This window comes from Sarcophilus harrisii, chromosome 6, assembly GCF_902635505.1.
Source record: "Sarcophilus harrisii chromosome 6, mSarHar1.11, whole genome shotgun sequence".
Taxonomy (NCBI): Eukaryota; Metazoa; Chordata; class Mammalia; order Dasyuromorphia; family Dasyuridae; genus Sarcophilus; species Sarcophilus harrisii.
Genome location: NC_045431.1, coordinates 181059 through 200683, shown reverse-complemented (window position 1 = coordinate 200683; position 19625 = coordinate 181059). Strand labels below are relative to the sequence as shown.

The following is a 19625-nucleotide window of genomic DNA, read 5'->3' as shown; positions in this document are numbered from 1 at the left end:
TGAGCTTCTTATGTAAGCTGACATGGTGAGTTTAAAGCACTGTCTTTCATTAAAATGTCATATAACAGTTGCAATTGATAGGTAGTCAGGCCTAACACTGGCCGCATCCATTGCATATCTCCTTATCTATTTCTGAAAGTCATTTAAGGTGTTTAGCTTCTCTGTTCTTAAGGGAAGTTTTTGTAATGTAAGCACCTTAGGATATACTTCATATCCTAAATATTGAAAAGGAGCATGTCTTTGAATTTTTTCTGGAGCTATGTGACATGCTTCTAATATTTGTTCCTCAGGTGCACATCCCAATATATCATCCATATAATGTAATAACATCACTTTTGGAAATGCTTTTCTTACTGAAGAGCACTAGCAACATACATTTGACACAGAGTAGAGCTATTTTTCATTCCTGTGGCAAAACTGTCCATTCATCTCTTTTATAAGGCTCAGCTAAGTTAACGCTGGGCACTGAAAAGGCAAATCTTTTCATATCCTCCTTATCTAAAGGAATAGAATAGAAACAATCCTTAATGTCTACAACCCAAAAAGGCCATTCTCTAGGTAACTGAGTAGAAGATGGAAGTCAGGGCTGAAGAGTCCTCATAGTTTCCATCTGTTCATTTACTTTTCTTAAATCAGTGAAGATCCTCCATTTTCCAGATTTCTTTCTTACAACAAATACAGGATAATTCCAAGGACTTATAGAAGGTTGTAAGTGTCCTTGATCAAGTTATTCCTGTACAATATCTAATAAGGCCTGAATTTTATCGCTACCTAAGGGCCACTGTTCTATCCACACTGGTGGATCAGTTCTCCATTGGATAGAAACAGATGAAAGTGTTGGCAGGCCTTGAACAGCAGCCTTGCCTAAAAAATCGAAGTACTCATTTGTAATTCTAATTGTTGTAAAATGTCTCTTCCCCACAGATTGATGGGGATTTTTTCAGCTATAAATGAAGTAAAAACTCCTGTTTTGTCTTCAAGAAATTGGGGAATTACTGAAAGCAGTAATGAAGGTATATGTGGGGAGAGATTGGGAAAGAGAAAAGAGAGAAAGTCAAAAAAATCATATTGCTAAGTCAGAATTTACAAGCTGCCCAAGGACAGGGGAAAAGGTGGAGTAAAAATAGAGCAAGAGGGGTAAATAGCCAAACACAGGGCCCTCTGACCTGTTGGACCTGTGGGAAAACTAGGCATGCTTCTAAAAAAATGTCCCAGGAGTGGAAAGAAAACAATTAGCAAATTTGCTCTCATACAATTAGAGAACAGAAAAGTTTAAGAAGGCTAAACTTGGGTGGGAGAATTGGTAATTGTTTATCTGCAACATCTGATTAAGAATTTTGGGAACTTGATTTATTTTACAGAGGTACTATAATTTTGAAATTGGGGGAAATAATTTTACTGTTGCCTCACATATGCTAGATTTATTCTGTCTAAAATCTTAAAATTGTTTGAATATTGAGGCCTTTTACAACTGAAGAGAGAAACTTTTTTTTTTTTTACTTTAAATTAAAATATAGTTTATCAAACAAAATTCCAGTATCTTACCTTGGGAGGTCGTGTTTGTATCTCCCTACTTAGAAGGTATGTTGCTTTCTAGAAGTATTGGGTAGTTGGTAAACTATGAGTTATGCCTTAAAATTTTGTCAGCTCTGTTGGGTATATGTATAAGTTTTATGAAATTTGGTTGAAAATAATTTGCGAATCTTGAAGTTTAAAGTTTTTTTTATTGTTGTTGAGCAAGAGTTCTTCCAACTCTGATGGAGCAGAGTGGCCACAGATACCCAGAAACATCAGGAAATTGTGTTTGGTTTATTAATTACTTTGGTGGGAGCTAAAACAGTTTCTTAATGGACACTGCAACATTCAAAGAAAAAGGAAACTGCATTCAAGCAAACACCATTGTCAAAGTCAGAAGCACCCACTGATGGATGGTTCAAGTGATTTCTTCCTTTGATAAATGGGGTTTGCATTTTCTCTAAAATGTTTCGAATTCTAATGCTGATTCAAAGGCACACCAGGAAATTTTACAATGCTATTTGCATTGATAAGATGGAGCAATTGTGCTTTCCATTCCTTATCAATGGGATGAAGCTAAATAAAACATGATTTTTTTTTAATTGTTTGTTTCTTTGCTTTTTATAGATGAGATCAGGCCAGTGTATATATATATATATATATATATATATATATATATATATATATATATTTAATCCAATATATGCATACATATTTGTGCAGTTATCTTGCTGCAGAAGAAAAATAAAATCAAAAAGAAAAAAAAATGAGAAAGAAAACGAAATGCAAGCAAACCACAACAAAAAGAGAGAGCATGCTGTGTTGTGAACCACACTCAGTTCCCACAGTCCACTCTCTGGGTGTAGATGGCTCTCTTCATCACAAGATTAGTGGAACTGATCTGAACTGTCTCATTGTTGAGAAATACCACATACATCAGAAGTGATCAGCATGTACAATGATTTCCTGGTTCTGATCACTTCACTCGGCATTTGTTCCTGTAAATTTCTCCAAACTTCTCTAAAATCATCTTGCTGATCGTTTCTTATAGAACAATAATATTCCATTGACTTCAAGTACCACAACTTGTCTGGCCATTCCCCAATAGACAGACACATATTTATTGTTCAGTTCTTTGTGACTGCACAAAGTGGCCCATGTGGGTCTGAAAGTGGCCGCTTTGTAGCCCATGTGGGTCTGAAATGCTTTTTTTCTAAGAGGATTTTTGCTAGCCCAGAGCCTATGCCAGGATGACAGGGGAACTCTGCCAACCAACATGAAAGTGTACAGACCATCCCCAAAGCATATTTAGAACCATGGGCAGCTGGCAATTGAATGAAGACCCTTTGCCAGGTTTGAAAAGGAGCATCTGGGAGAGGAAACTGGCCCCAAGCTGGCTTCAGAAGCTTAGATACATTGTGCGTGGGGCAGCTGAGACTCGTCTCACAAGAGGTGACAGCAGCCCTGGGAATCCCCCTTCACAAGTGTTTCTGGGCAACTCCCTCCTACTTGTTAGATGCACAAAGAGTGTAAATGCTACATCCATACTCAGTTCCCACAGTCCTCTCTCAATGTAGATGGCTCCCTTCATCACAAGATCATCGGAACTGGCCTGAATCATGTCATTGTTGAAAAGAGCCACATCCACCAGAATTGATCATTGTATAGTCTTGCTGTTGCCATGTATGATCTCCTGGTTCTGCTCACTTCACTTTGCATCAGTTCATGTAGGTCTCTCAAGGCGTCTCTGGAATCATCCTGCTGATCATTCCTTATAGAACAACAATATTCCACAACATTAATGTGCTATTACTTATTCAGCATTTCCCAGATGATGGGCATCCACTGTTTTCAGTTTCTTGCCACTACAAACAGGGCTGCAGAAACATTTCTGCACATGTGGGTCCTTTTCCCTCCTTTTGGATCTCTTTGGCAAATAAGCCCAGTAGAAGCATTGCTAGTTCAAAGGCTATGCACCTTTTGATAGCTGTTGGGTGACAGAATTAGTTGGATCCGTTCACATTTCCACCAATAATACATTAGCATCCCAGGTTTCCCCCAAAAGCCTTTCCACATTGCTTACATTGAGGTTTCTGTCCAGTTTGGGTTCTTTGATATCTAGTAAAAAATCCTCTATTTGCAAAAGCTTTCCAGCATTGATTACAGTCATAACTTTTCTCATAAGTGCAGGTACTCTCAGGGTCAGTAAGACTAGATTTATGTCTAAAAGCCTTTCCACACTGGTTATATTCATAAGGTTTCTCTCCAGTGTGTGATTACCTGATGTCTAGTAAGTTTTCCCTTGCTTCCAAATGACTTTCCTCATTGGTTACATTCATAAGGTTTCTCTTCAGTGTGTGTTTGCTGATGAACAATAAGATTTGCCTTTCTTCTAAAACCTCTTCCACACTGGTTACATTCATAAGGTTTCTCTCCAGTGTGGGTGCTCTGATGTGCAGTAAGAGTTCCCTTTTGTGTAAAAGCCTTTCCACACTGGTTACATTCATAAGGTTTCTCTCCAGTGTGGATTCTCTGATGTAAAATAAGAGATTCCTTTTTTCTAAAACCTTTTCCACATTGGTTACATTCATAAGGCTTCTCTCCAGTGTGGGTGCTCTGATGTGCAGTAAGATTTCCCTTGCTACTAAAACCTTTTCCACACTGGTTACATTCATAAGGCTTCTCTATCGTATGCATTATCTGATGTCTAGTAAGATCTCCCTTGCTTCTAAAAGCCTTTTCACACTGGTTACATTCATAAGGTTTCTCTCCAGTGTGGATTCTCTGATGTCTAGCAACAACTCTCTTGTCTCTAAAAGCCTTTCCACATAGGTTACATTCATAAGGCTTCTCTCCAGTGTGGATTCTCTCATGTACAATAAGGGTTCTCTTGTCTCTAAAGACCTTTTCACATTGGTTACACTCATAAGGTTTCTCTCCAGTGTGTGTTTGCTGATGAACAATAAGATTTCCCTTGCTTCTAAAAGCCTTTCCACACTGGTTACATTCATAAGGCTTCTCTCCGGTGTGTGTTTGCTGATGAATAATAAGATTTCCCTTTTTTCTAAAAGCCTTTCCACATTGGTTATGCTCATAAGATTTTTCACCAGTGTGGATTCTCTCATGTACAGTAAGAGCTGTCTTGTCTATAAAAGCCTTTCCACATTGTTTACATTGATAAGGCTTCTCTCCAGTATGCATTATTTGATGTTTAGTAAGATGTCCCTTTCTTCTAAAAGCCTTTTCACAGTGGTTACATTCATAAGGCTTTTCTCCAGTGTGGATTCTCTCATGTACAATAAGATACCTCTTGTCTCTAAAAGCCTTTCCACAATGGTTACATTCATAAGGCTTTTCTCCAGTGTGGATTCTCTGATGTACAATAAGAGTCTTCTTGTCTCTAAAGGCCTTTTCACATTGGTTACACTCATAAGGTTTCTCTCCAGTGTGTGTTTGCTGATGAACAATAAGATTTCCCTTGCTTCTAAAAGCCTTTCCACACTGGTTACATTCATAAGGCTTCTCTCTGGTGTGTGTTTGCTGATGAACAGTAAGATTTCCCTTTTTTCTAAAAGCCTTTCCACATTGGTTATATTCATAAGGTTTCTCTCCAGTGTGGATTCTCTCATGTACAGTAAGAGTGCTCTTGTCTCTAAAAGCCTTTCCACATTGGTTACATTGATAAGGCTTCTCTCCAGTGTGGATTCTCTCATGTACAGTAAGAGCTCTCTTTTTTCTAAAAGCCTTTCCACATTGGTTACATTTATAAGGTTTCTCTCCAGTGTGGATTCTCTCATGTATAGTAAGAGCGCTCTTGTCTCTAAAAGCCTTTCCACATTGGTTACATTCACAAGGCTTCTCTCCAGTGTGCATTATCTGATGTCTAGTAAGATGTCCCTTGCTTCTAAAAGCCTTTTCACAGTGGTTACATTCATAAGGCTTCTCTCCAGTGTGGATTTTCTGATGTCTAGTAACAACTTTCTTGTCTCTAAAAGTCTTTCCACATTGGTTACATTCATAAGGCTTCTCTCCAGTGTGGATTCTCTCATGTACAATAAGAGTCCTCTTGTCTCTAAAGGCCTTTCCACATTGGTTACACTCATAAGGTTTCTCTCCAGTGTGTGTTTGGTGATGAACAATAAGATTTCCCTTGCTTCTAAAAGCCTTTCCACACTGGTTACATTCATAAGGCTTCTCTCCAGTATGTGTTTGCTGATGGACAGTAAGATTTCCCTTCCTTCTAAAAGCCTTTCCACATTGGTTATATTCATAAGTTTTTTCTCCAGTGTGGATTCTCTGATGATCAGTGAGACCTTTTTTACTTCTAAAAACCTTTCCACAGTGGTTACATTCACAAGGCTTCTCTCCAGTGTGGATTCTCGATTGTACAATAAGATTTTCCTTTTTTCTAAAACCTTTTCCACCTTTGGTACATTCACAATGTTTCTCTTTAAGCTGGATTCCCTCATGTGTTGCACAGCTTTTACTCCAAATAAAGTCACAGGATCCATCACCCATCAACCACTGCTTGGGAGTTTCTACCATAGAATGGCTTAGCTTTGCAGGAGTTTCTTTCATTTCACTCTGATTTCTCCTTCCAAAACAAAAGAAAGAAAGAAAAGAGCAAACAATAAAGCAGACGTACTCATGATGCACACACACACATACACACACAAACAGACACACACACACACACACATATATATATATATATAAAACTCATATATATATATATATATTTCCTTCTCTCCATCAGCCAAAAAGAAAATCAGTCATTTTCTATTTTCCTAGGAAAAGAAAAAATCTAAAATGGGAAGAACCAATCATTTTAATTCCCTTTAGTTCACATCCCAAACATGATATAATTAATAAGGAGTTTCATACACAATTATAGTGAAACCTTACAATAACCTGTGACAACACATAGAGTGTTTTCATTCTCGTTAGCTGCACAACTCAGGTCACCAGCTCAGAATGGCTGAGTGACTCGGCCCAAAACCCATCCAATGAGACAATGTGAATGGGGAAGACTCTGCTTACAATATATGACAATTATCTCCACTTTCAATTTTCCCCTTTCCCTTTCATTATCTGCGCTTTGCCTCTTTTTCATAGACATGACATCTAGTGCATATATAGAAAATACTCAAATTGTTTCATGATCGCTCCTGCCTGTAAGTATAACAAATTTCCATGCTGATCACATACAATTCTATTTTTTTTTCTATTACATTATCTGAGATCATATTCAGAAGGCTAACATAGTTGGTTTTTGTATTTATCCGAGGTAGAAGTGATTTTGTTCTGACCCATAACTTTTCTCGAGATAGCTATTATTACTTCTTTCTTTTTTTAATTATTGTTATGTATCTCCTCTGCATATCCCAAGATACATTTGTTTTAATGCATAAAATTATCAACATTTGAGAATGTCTCAAACAGAAAATTGAGTTCCTCATCCTGAGATATGGAAGGGTAGTGCGGCTGCAGTATTGTAGTCCTTTCCCTTTTAAAATTTCACCAAGCCCTTGAACAATTGAGATAAAGATTCAAGGAATCTGATGCAAAATATGTCTTAGTGGCACCTAAAGTGGTGAGTAAATGTCTGATTTGGCTCTAAAGGTAGCTGTGCTCTGGGAAGTCATGGATGGGCACATTTCCACTTTTATAAGACTTTCTGCAGTGATTTCAGACTATCATGACCACCAGTACACTGCTGTGAAGGATTATGCCCTGAGTCCATCAAACTCTGGCTATTTCCAAGTGCAACAGATTCTTCTGGTTTCTCAACTTGACACCAGATTGTTCCGAGCACTTAAAGAAGATTGAACACTCATGTACAAATGGCCACAGGCCTGCAAAGTCCCTCAGGGGCTGTCTCTACCTGAACCAAAGTAGTTCTCTCCCTCGTGGGTTAGTTAGCAACCCCATCTCATCCAAGGTCTAATCGCCTGAGCAAGATGTGCTTAAAAACAATATATGTCATTGACCCTTGAGTCATTTAGGGCAACATCTGTCAGAAGCCAACATAAATAAAAACCTTTTTTTTTCTTTTTTTTTACATTAATTACCAATGGCTTTTGACGATCTAGAGTTTTAAAAAAATTAATTTCCATGTTTCCACAAGAACTTGTCCAATTCTTTTTTTTCCTACACCGTACATGTAAGACCTTGTTCATCATATCTGTTTCAAAGTCAGAATACAGTTATGGTGGATAGAATGTGGATAGGGCCTTGAGTCAGGAAGCCCAAGATTTTATTCCCACCTCAGAACCTTGAAAATCAAGTTATAGGACCTATGTTAGATTCAGTTTCTTTACCTGTAAAATGGGCATAATAATTGCACCTAAATTCTCTGATTCTCATGAGGATGAAATAAGACAATGCAGAGCATGGCACACAGGGCTGTATAAATGCTACCTGTTTTATTTCACTTTGGGTCTTTCCTACTCAGTTCTACTTCCCTTCTTAAACCATCATGATCCTCACCAATTAATGGTGCACTGGGGCACTAAATTATTCAGTTTATGTGGTGCACAGTGGATCCCTCTGTAGTCACTGGCATATTGTCTGCCCCACCAGTCTGTGGCAGGGGACCTTCATGAGGGCAGGGGATGTCCCTTACATCTCTTTGTGCTGCTGGTGTTTAGCCCAGGCTCTTAATTATTTTCTGACTAGAAGTTCAAAGAAATGGCTCATGTCCGAAACCTAATCCCTTTGGGCGCTTTCAGGAGAACCCCTTTGCCCCAAATCCCAAACACTGACTTCTTACAGGATGACAGATGAGCAGTGGAAAGATCCTATAGGGCCTTGGAATGGCACCCACTCATTTTGTGGAGCTGACAGCCAGATTCACTGACTAGCCCCGGACACGGCTGCCAAGAAATATCCAATACAGAATTCCAAGTCGGGCCTTTCTGCCCCAAACTGAGCATGTACTTCAGGGTAACTCCCAGAAGCCTCTTGTAACCACAGCTCTTATATCCCTGCTTTCACCTCACTCACCTGCAGAGCAGCTCCTCAGGCCTTCTTGGTCCAGCATCCACAGTGCTTCCCTTTGCTCAAAATAAGAGATTGCCTCTTCTCTGGGAAGTGGAAGCCCTGGGCATGGAAATCAGTAAGAGAAGAAGATAGAGTGAAGTTGGTCATTTAGTTCTCCTTAGGGAAAAGGTGAGGATCCAGAACTGCTCCAAGTTAAAATTCAGCCCCTGATGTTCACACATATCAGTCAATACTCACCCACTGGGGCCTGTAAAGCAAGTCACCCAAGGCAGGATGTGCCCACTATTTGTACCACTTCCTCTGAGAGAGAGCCAAAGGCCCTTCCTGCCACCTCCTGTCCTGAGAGGCTCCCTTCTGGCAGAAACTTCTGATCCCAAATCTGGGTTATTAACTGTGTACCTCTGGGCAAGTCAATTAAATTCTGATTGTTTCCTGTTTCCTCAACAATGAAATGGGGATAACAATATCACCTAACTTTAAATGTTAAGATGAGGTTAAAGTGACATAATATTTTGTTGTACTTTTAACTTACACAGAAGAATTTCAGTGTCGTAGTTCAATAAAAAGATGATTGCACATAAAACTGTGAATCCACAATGCACAAATTTCAAATACAAAAGAACATTATTAAGTAAATTTTTTTCCCTTCCTAGAGATGACTGCAATTGCATAGAAATATATATATACATTAATAATGTATATTATAATATACACAGACTCACACACATAAATACACATACATATGGATATGTATGTAAAATTACACTATCCATATTTCTATTTATGTGTTTTTCTCTCTGGATGCAAACAGCATCTTTCTTGATTCGTCCTCTGTCATGAATTTCTGTACTTAGAATCGTCAAAATAACATTTGCTGGAAGTTGTTCTTAAACAGTATTGTTACTGAATTATAAAGAAACATGTGGCAGAGCACCTAGCAAACAGCAGGTAGAAATGAATGCTTAATCCCTTCCATTCCTTTCCCACTCCTTGTGCTGGAATATGAAGGCAATCCAAAGGCAGATTAAGATGAAACTTCCCATATGAGGGACAAGCAGGTGCTTTGGCTACAAAGGGACGCTTACTAAAAAGAATAATATTCCAAATACTGGACCCATCTGAAAAAGGAAGGAGTTGAAAGGAAAAGGAAAAGGAAAGGCTGAGCAGTTTTCAGAGCTTTGGCAGACAAAATTCACATCCAGGTAGAGGCTAGCCTCTAAGATTAGTTCCATGTTTGAGATGCTTCCCCTGATTTAATCTTTAACCTGGGAATGGGTAAGAGAGAGCTTCGGGAACAACAAGGGACATCCCCAGGTCCTGTCACACTAGGCAAAGACCAGCCCTTTGCCTTCCCTTCCCCCAAAGCCTTCACATTGGGCAATGAGGATATTCCCTTTGATTGTAGATTTGCAATTATCAGGAGAGGTGCCCTTACCCAAGGAGAGCAGGTTCTGGACGTTCTCCACCATGACCTCCTTGAACAGCTCCTTCTGAGATGGGTCCAAGAGTCCCCACTCCTCCTGAGTGAAGTCCACAGCCACGTCCTTGAATGTCACAACCTCCTGAAGTATCAAAAGTCAGAAGATGTGGGGCTGAAAGATCCTTCAGAAGGAAAGAGCTCAACCCCCTCCAAATTACTGGAAAAAACTGAAATACAGAGAAGGGATTTGCCCCAAAGTCATAGGCTTTCTGAAAGTCAGAGTAAACTCTTGAACCCGTGGGTATTAGAAGAGTGATTGAATTTTGGATCTATTGAAATACAGCTGAGAAATGACTTACTACGGAACACATAAGGAAGGGGATCGTAGGGCCACAGGGCATATTCCCTTAATGAATTCTTCCATGCTCTTCATTGGCAACTCTACAGCTCTCCCAACTCTATTTCACATTTCCCACTCCCTGTGTCTATTTTACCTCTTCCTTTTATCTATGACCTCTTCTCCAAAATAAACCACCTTTTACCAAAGAGAATTGCCATTGTGAATTTTACAGGTTTACGATGACCTAGGAATTACTCCCCTGAACTTGTCCTGGTCTATGTGTAAGGCGCATTTCACAGTTTGTTTCCTTTATTCTATTATTTCACTTCTAGACAACAGGGTTTAGAAAAGAAGGCATCTGTGCAGTTGGTCTCCAAGCAGTGGGAGAAAGATCCTACAGCACAGCCCCAGAACAGGGCCATGATACACTAAGGTGACTATTACTCCGTTTTCTTCCAGTTGTTCTCACAGTCTCTGCCAGTTCCTGGCACTCTGCACAGGGCAGCTTAAGTTAAACCAGGAAAAGAAACAGTTGGTATAGTACTTTGGGGCCCAGGAATGACAGAGGTGAGGCCGAGAATCCCAGCAGCCTCTTTTAGACAGGAGAGATAGTTCCCTGTGCCAGGGCAGGTCTTAGAAGCCCCAGAGCAGCGGGATGGCCCAGAGCTCTGTGAACTAGAACTGCTGAGCTTGGACTTGAGGCCTTTCTCAGTGCTTATTGGCAGGAGCCAAGGAATGGTCAAGGGGAGGGTTTCAGGGAAACCTGGGAAGGCTTGGGGGACCTGAAGCACGAGGACAGGAGCAGCCCAGAAGGATTGTTTCTGCTCTGATGACCAGAAGGGCTGGGGAACCTTCCAGGCTCAGCTTTCAACCTGAACAGGACAAATTCTGTTTGAAGAGTTTTCTAGGAGCTTCAGAGGACCATGGCAGAGGAAACCAGGAGGAGGGGGGGAGATCATGGGTGGCGAGGGGTACGGAGCAGGCCCAAGGAGAACAGAACTGCTCCCTCTGGAATGGAGATTCATGATGAAGTGGTGGACCTTGTTAGTCTCTTGTAATGAGGAGGAATGTAGAAACAAATGGTAAAGTGCAAGGTGTGTGTGTGTGTGTGTGTGTGTGTGTGTGTGTGGTGTGTATCCGGTCCCAAGATGCCAAGGGTCCAAGGATGCAGTTGGGCAGGGCAGTATTATTACTGGTTCCCCTGTTTTGGAACAGAAATGACCCATAGATCAGGCCCTGGCAGCTCTACAACCCGTCCTCCATGTCTAGGGAAGTGGCTGTGACTGCTGCTATTGGTCAGGTCTGGGGATAGACTGCACTCACCCGAGGAGGTCCGAGGCTCCCAGGGCCCATTCTCTCTGGCTCCAGGCTCCCTATGGAGGTAGCAAACACCCAGAGTGACTCCTTTTTCTCAAGTTCCTCCCTTTGGCACCTGGTCTTTATCTCAGGGTCTTGCTGCTCCCACACAAGGTATCTACAAAAGTGACAACAGTCAAAGCTCTTACAAACAAAGGTCACAATGAACCATGGGGGTGGGCTTTAAGTGTAAAGTTTCTCTGAAAACCCAGAGAAAGCCATGAGCCCCCAGGAGAGTCCCTCCCTTCTTTCCCTCTGCATAGAAAAGCCCACCTTCCCCTCATCCTGGTCCCAGGCTGACTGCCTTTGATTTCATGGCCTGGGAGAATGCTGTTGGGGGCCCTGAGAGCAAAACTGTTCTAATTTCATCCTAGTTTTGCTGTTTGCCTTTAGACAATTCCTGGGCCAGCCCTAGGTGACCAGAAGAAGCTGAAGAGGGAGAAGCGTCCCAGAGGAGGAGAGGATTTTTGCCTCCTTTTCTCAGCAGGAGGGAAGCCTCCAGCGATTCCTGGTGGAGTGTGAGGCCCTCCAGGAGTTACAAAGGCTCTGCTTCTGGGGGAGAGACTGCCAATGCCAAGAGGGTCACGATTGGAAAGAGAGGTTGAAAACTGCTGGCCTTCTTTTACTTCTTTTCTCCCTCCTCTCACCATCGTTCTACTGAGAACATAGAGCTACAAGGGTGTTTGGGATCCCAGATGAGAGACCTGTCAGCCCCCATGGCTCCTGAGTCAAAGCTCTCTCCCTCCCACCCCCCAGTGTCCTCTGCCTCCCTGCCTCCCCTCCACCCAAATAACACACACATTATTCTGGACAACAGCCTGACTGCTTTGGGGAAGAGGGAGCAAAAGTGGGAGGTGGAGGACGGGGAGGGCTCTGGAATGGAAACCCCAGGAAATGACCAGAGTAAGCCTCAGGCTGGTAGACAAAATTCAGTCTCACATTGAATTCTGAGGGCTCAGAGAGAAGAGGGGCCAGGGAAGCAGGAGGTTTGGAGAACAGGGCCAGGGTCTGGGAGGAAAGACTGACCAAAGGAAGTCAGGTCCAGTGGGGTGAGAAGTGGCGGACGGCTGAGCCTAGGAAGGAAAGAAGACTGTGTGCTGAGATGTACCTAGGAGTTGGGGAGGAATGCTGGGACCTTCTGGTAGGGCTTAGGCAGGAGTAAGGCAGGACAGCAGAATCTCTAAGGAAGAGAGGGGATGGGGAGATGCGATAGCTGCGTCCTGATCAGAAGGCTGAAATTATGGACAGTCTGAAGTCTGGGAAAGTGAGACCCAACGGGAAATCTGGGCAAGTTGGGGAAGTGATTTGGAGTCTGGAAAAGGTTAAGGGTTGGAGCGCTCATCCTACAGGCAGCCTTGACAGAAAGGTGTGCTCCTGGTAGCCCTGGAGCTCATGTACCCCAAGGTCAAAGGAGGAGACCCAAAGGCCAGGGCAGCCAGTGGGAGTCGGGAAATACGGAGCATGCTGGCTCAGACCTACCTGGGGGCTGCAAGCACAGGCCTGGGTGCAGGAATGCCGAGAGATCTCAGCTCCAAGGGGAAAAAAGAGGAGAGCCCTGAGCTCGCAGGAGGAAAAGGTGGAGACCCGAGGTACCAGGAGCAAATGGGGAGAGATCTGAGTTTCCGGAGAGAAAAGGGGAGAGAGCTGAGCTCGCCGGGGGAAAGGGGGAGAGAGCTGAGCTCCCAGAGGGGAAAGGGGGAGAGAGCTGAACTGCCGGGGGGAAAAAAGGAGAGACTGGAGGAACTAGCAGGAAAAAACAGGGACAGAACAAAACTCCCAGGCAGAGCAGTTTCCACAGCAGGAAAGGCAAAAGGGACTGGAAAGCAAAGGAGGCGGGGAAAACACAGGGATCCCAGTTCAGACTTCCTTTTTCCGGACAACCCAGTCTGGGAGGGCCTTCCTGGTCCCAAGTGCCAAGCCCCGTCCCTCCTCCAGGATGCTTGAGCCCTTTCCTCCAATCACACTCAGGGCCTGGACACATCTTGCTGATTACACCCGGGATGCAGAGACACTTGAGTTTCTAGAGAGACTCCTGAGTGTAATGGACCCTCCAAGAAAGGGTCTGATGGTAGGGACAGTAAAACCTGCTCCTGAGAACATTGGTTCTGGGTTAATGTGCTTTTTTCACATGGGCAATTTTTCTTCTAAGGATTACTGCCAGTAGGAGTAAGGACTGAAAGTCAGGGTAACTGGTCCCCAGGCTGACTTCACCATGTTTCCCCTCTCATGTCCTTAAGTTATCCTCTTGATTAAAAAAACCAAAAAACAAAAAACAAAAAAAAACAACTGACAAATATGGAGTGCTTGAAAGTGGACAAAATGCCCTCCTCCTAACACCCCAGGGAGGGAGGTAGAGGCAAGTATTACTGTTTTACAGAGAGGGAGCTGAAGCTTTTGTTGGGGGGTTGGGGGGGGTTAGGGCTTCTGGACCAAACCACCCCTTTATATTGCAGCACTCAGAATGGGAGCAAGGGGCTGTTGTAGCACTAGAGGCTCCAGTGCTCTCTCCTGGGATATTCATATACGGACTGGAACCGGGATCTCCTCCATCTCTTTTGGCCTCATTCTGTTTATTGAAGCTGGTATAATGAAGTCATAGGTGATCCCTTCAACTTAGAGATGATACATTTTCATGGGACTTTGGACTAAGATAATGATTCTTAGGGTCCTTCCATGCTGACATTGTATGTTCTAAGGTGCCTGCACTATACACCTTTCTATGTTCTAAACTAACTTCTAATTCTTGGCATCCTGTGTTCTAGGGTCTCCCTGCTATACTATTCCATGTTCTAAGATCAATTCCACTTCTCCACATTCCGTGTTTTAAGCCTTCCTAGTTCTTTCTGTGATCTAAGGTCCCTGATGACTCTGATGTTCTAGGACCCCTTCCAGTTCCATTATTCTGTGATTTTTGACTCATATTTGGTGGTTTATGTTCTAAGGGGTTTCATGTTTTTCTAATGTCCTGTTTTCTATATTCTCAGCTCCCTTTCAGTTTTAAAATGCTACAGCTTGCATTTTAAAGTCTCTTTCCTCTCTAACAGTTTGTTGTCCAAAATTAGTTAAAGGAAAGGGGGCGGGGGGAGGGGGAAGTCCTTTATAGGAAGGACTACATTAGCAGTATCCTTACTTATTTCTGATTTTGTCTTTTATTCAAATACAACAAGTTATACATATATACGTATACATATTTATATTTAAGATTACATATATACAGGGTTTCCAACCTTCATTTTTGGAAGATATTGAATCCTAAATTATTTTCTGTCCCTCCCTTACCTCTCTCCTTCTCAAGATAGCAAGCAATCTGATATAGATTATATATACATGCACAATCATTTACATATATTTCTGTATTAGTCATGTGAAAGAAATCTCAGAAGCAAAGGGGGAAAACCATGAAAAAGAAAAAAACAAATAAACGAACAAAAGGGTGAGAGTGGTATGCTGTGATCCACAGTCAGTCTCCATAGCTCTGTTTCTGGAGGCAGATGACATTTTTTCCATGTCAAGTCAATTGGGATTGTCTTAGGTTATTGTGTTGCCGAGAAGAGCCAAGTCAGTTGTAGTTGATCTATATAAAATCTTGCTGGTTCTTTGTACAATGGTCTCCCGGTTCTGCTCACTTCATGAAAGTCTTTCCAGACTTTTCTGCTCATCAGTTCTTATGGAAAATTATACTGCATTACACACATATTCACCAGTTCCCCAATTGAGGGGCATCCTCTTGGTTCCAGTTCCTTGTCACCCCCATCAAAGTACTGCTCCAATCTTTTTTGCACACATGGGATCTTTCCCTTCTTTTATGATCTTTTCAGGATACTGACCTAGCAATGACACAAAAGGTAAGCAGTATTAGAAATAAATATATAATAGCTTTTGTTTTTCAAAATCTATACAAAGTGTTTTCAATACTCACCCCTGCAAAACTCCACCTCACAAGGTTTTCTCTATTTTTTCCCCTCTTTCCCTGCTCCACACCCTTATAAATCAAAAATTCAATATAGGTTAAACATATGCAATTCTTCTATACATCTTTCCCCAGTTATCTTTCTTCATAAGAAAAAAAAATCAGATCAAAAAGGAAAAAAATGACAAAGAAAAAAACTAAGCAAGCAACAAAAAGAAACTTCAAAATACTCTGTTGTGGTCTACATTCAGGCCCCATAGTTCTCTGTTTGAATACAGATGGCTCTCTCCATCACAAGACTATTGGAATTGACCTAAACTACCTCATTGTTGAAAAGAGCCATGTCTGTCAGAGTAGATCATGACATAATCTGCTTGTTGCTGGGTACAATGTCCCCCCAGTTCTGCTTACTTCATTCACCTGGATCAAAGGGTATGCACCTTTGATAGCCCTTTGGGCTCAAGAAGGATTTGTTTTCCTCAGCAAATTTCTGTGTTTCCTTTTCTAAACTTTTCTACCATGTTCTTGTTCCCTTTCCCCACTTTTCTTTTAATTTTCTTTCAAGATCCTTTTTGAATTCTTTCAAGAGATCCATTTGAGTTGGAGGTCAGTTCATATTCCACTTTGTGGCTTGATCTGAAGGGTTTTGCCTTTGTAGTGCCCAGGGTTTGAGGTCTGTTCTTCCCTGTCACCATAATAGCTATTTATGGTCAGAGCTTTTTTTTTTTTTTTTTTTTGATACATTTTTAAAGAATGAGATGTCCTCCCAGGACACAGGGGAGATGATCTCTAGTTTCATCTATAGGGAGACGGGAGCTTCACACTATGCTGGGACTGGTGCTACTGGCTTCCTCCCAGAGTTGGGTGGGCCTGGCTAAGTCCATCCTAGTAATAAGATCAGTATTAGTAACCATTTAACTAAAATTTCCCTTGCTATAACTCAAATTTTCGATCTAATAATGTCATTTTCTTCTTTTTATATCACTAAGACTTGTGGTCTTGGTGAGCATCAGAGGTAAAGGAGTCTGTGAGGCTCTGAGTGCATAAAGAAGGGCATGTGAACACTGTTGGTGACTACTCAGAACTGGAAATAACGGGAGACTTAGATGAAGGCAGCATCATTTCTGTAGAAGGTCAGCTATAACCATTGGAGATGCCCCAACATGCAGTGGGCTGCATCTCTCTGATCCTGGGGATCTTCACATTGAAAGTGATTAATTTTCAGGTTGTTGTAGCACAGGGTTTGGGTTGGATAAGTTGTTCTCCTATTTGATGAATCTCAGTTTCTTGCAGCTAGCGAGGATGAAGGACATTCTATCAGCTCTGTGAACCTTTGGCCCCATCTCTTCTCCTTTTTGAGGCATGAATAAACCTTTGTTGACTTTATTTTTGTCTTCTAGCCAGGGGGCAGCTTGGGGGCAGCTGTCTTCAGGAACTCTGAGGAAAGATTGGAGAGGAAAAAAGTGGGGCTGGTGTGGCAAGAGACTTTGGAGGGAGGGGTACTGGTGCTGGGGCCCAAAGTTACCTAAAGGTGATGCTTGAACAAAATTTCTCATTATTTCCATTGGGAGCCTCTGGTACTAGGTGTATGGACTGTGGAATAGGGAGGCCGAGGAGATCAGAGAGAGTTGAGATGAAACTTGTCTGTCTTGGGATTGGAAAATAACGACCTTCAATAGGGAGGAGGAAGGAAGGCTTGGGCTGTTACCTATTTCCCCTCATCCCCCAGCAAAATAAGCAATCCTAAGAAAAACCTTAAAAGCCATAGAAATTCTGGTAGGAAGACCCTCTGGGCTCTAAATGCTGCTACCATTGTTTGTCAGGCGTGCCATTCCTTTCTCAAGTTCATTTTGTAGACAGGGAAACTGAGGCCAAGAGAATTAATATAGTTACCGTGGGTCACCAAGCTAGTTAGGGTCTGAGACCAGATTGAAACTTGGGATGAGTCTTTTGGACTCCAGGCCCGGCATTCTCTAGCCACTGCCACCATCTAGTCATAGAGCAAGAGCATTACAGAGGCAAGGACCAAATTGTAACCTTTTTTGGATTATTTAGAAAACATGGGAGGTCCAAAACAAAGAAAAACTCTACTTTTGCTTCATTGACTAGACATGGCAAATCTTCAAAGAGATGGGAGTATCAAATGATCATACTTGCCTCCTGGAGAAGCTGTGTGACAGCCCAGAGGCGACAGTTAGACTAGATGTGGCAAGTCCTCAAAGAGATACTGATGAGACGTCTCTGGTGCAGCCCTCCAGGCCTCTGGGGATGTGTTAGGTATCCAGAAGTGAGTGGGGATTGAGAGCAGCTTCTAGTGAATGTGCTTTTCCAGTACAGGTCATTTGCAGAGATCTCCTTGTGTAAAATTTGTAACAAAATAGATATTAATACAATCCTAGTCTGCTATTACAATAACCAGGTCAGGTAGTGAGAGCCAGCTTAAACCTGAACAGCACTAACATGAACATCACTGGAGTAAAGAATAACATAATGAATAAAGAAGAGCTTTGTTTGAGAATGTCACATATGAATGTATATGTATATATATATATATATATATGTGTGTGTGTGTGTACAACTTTCAAACAAATAAGATTAGGACAAAAAATCCTTGTGGTATATGATAAAAATGTGAATGGTATAAGTGGATGCCTCACTTGTGTGGGAGCCATTTAATGTTGTCAATCAGCAGGGAAAGATCTTTCATTTCTTCCAAACTAGATAAATGAATGTAGAGGAACAAAGATGGAACTTATCCAACCCAAACCCTGTTCTACAGCAACCTGAAAACTAATCAGTTATGAAACTAGTGGATGCTCATGGTGAAGCCTTCAGAGCTACACTCTTGATGAGAAGTGAGAGAACTGGGATAGGATGAGGTTCGAACTTTTTCAAGGGAATATAGATTAAGATTAGGGGAGTGGAAAGGCATGGGATGGATAAGGGATGAGAATTTAAAGGATTGGGGAAAATAAGGAATAGGAGGGCAAAAGAAAGTACCAGGGACAGAGTAAAAGGAGAAGCTAATAAAGAAAGTAAGGAGTAAAAGTAAGATAGAAGGCAATTCACAAATAGCAACTAGAAATTTGTTAAAGACAAAAGAATATGAGTTATTCCCCCAATGGATAGATAAAATGAATGGACAGTTTTTCAAAGAAGAAATCAAAAGAATTTATATTCATGTTTTTAAAAAGCTCTAGATCATCATAGATCAGGGAAATTCACATTGAAAGTACCTGAAAATATCATTTTACTCCAACCAGATTGTCTAAAAAGACAGAAGGGGAAAGTGACAAATGTTGAAAAGGATGTGGAAAAATTGAGTTAACAGTTAAGTGTTGGTGGGAATTGGAAAATGCTGTGGTACAAGATTATGATGGAGTACTAGTGTGCAATAAGAAGTGATGAACTCCAGATTTTAGAAAAACATGGAAAGCCTAGTGCAAAATACAGAAGGGTGAGAGGAACAGAAATAAGACATTGTATGCAGTAATAGCAATATTGTTTGAAGAATAACTGTACGTTACTGTATCTGTTATAAATATCAAATTAACCATAGAGGGCATATGAAGGGAGACACAATATGTATTAGAAGAAAGAATTGAGGAATTGAAATATATATAGAATAAATTTCAGATGTATACTTATTTATATCTAATGATAGCCAGGTCTGGGGTGTTGGAGGGAAGAAAAAAAGAAAAAGAATTAAATGATTTTTTTTTTTGTTGTTGTCCATTTGAAAGGAATAGCAAATTGTGCATAATCGATTCATAGCTTCATGTGCGGTCATCTTTTTTACTGTACTGTTATCAGCATTACAATTGTGGTCCTGGAGAAAGTCCTTTGGACAGCAAAAAGATGAAATAAGATGTAATTAAAGAAATTAATTCAGACCATTCTCTGGAAGGTCAGTGATTGAAGCTGAAATGCTTGAGCCAAATAAAAGAAGCTGAAGGCTGAGGATGCGATGGTAGTGTCAGGGCAACCAGGAACATGACCTTGCACAGATTTTGACAGCTGGAAGGGCCTGGCAGGCTATGGCCCATGGGGTCAGAAAGAGTTGGACAATGCTCTATAAGCTT

General features: G+C 41.5%; 1 protein-coding gene across 2 annotated transcripts; it reads right to left on the bottom strand.

The window, feature by feature from the left end:
* Positions 1–3431: 3431 nt before the first annotated feature.
* On the bottom strand, positions 3432–13497 carry LOC100923191 (zinc finger protein 420). 2 transcript variants are annotated; one of them, XM_031943164.1, is made up of 5 exons: positions 13113–13496; positions 11601–11751; positions 9953–10079; positions 8521–8616; positions 3432–6113 (listed from the first exon to the last, which is right to left on the bottom strand). In XM_031943164.1, the coding sequence occupies exons 2-5, from the start codon at positions 11628–11630 to the stop codon at positions 3838–3840; spliced, it is 2529 nt and encodes an 842-aa protein (XP_031799024.1). In that variant the 5' UTR covers positions 11631–11751; positions 13113–13496; the 3' UTR covers positions 3432–3837. The 2 variants fall into 2 exon arrangements, with proteins under 2 accessions (XP_031799024.1, XP_031799025.1); XM_031943165.1 differs by having other exon boundaries at positions 6000–6109; positions 13113–13497.
* Positions 13498–19625: the final 6128 nt, after the last annotated feature.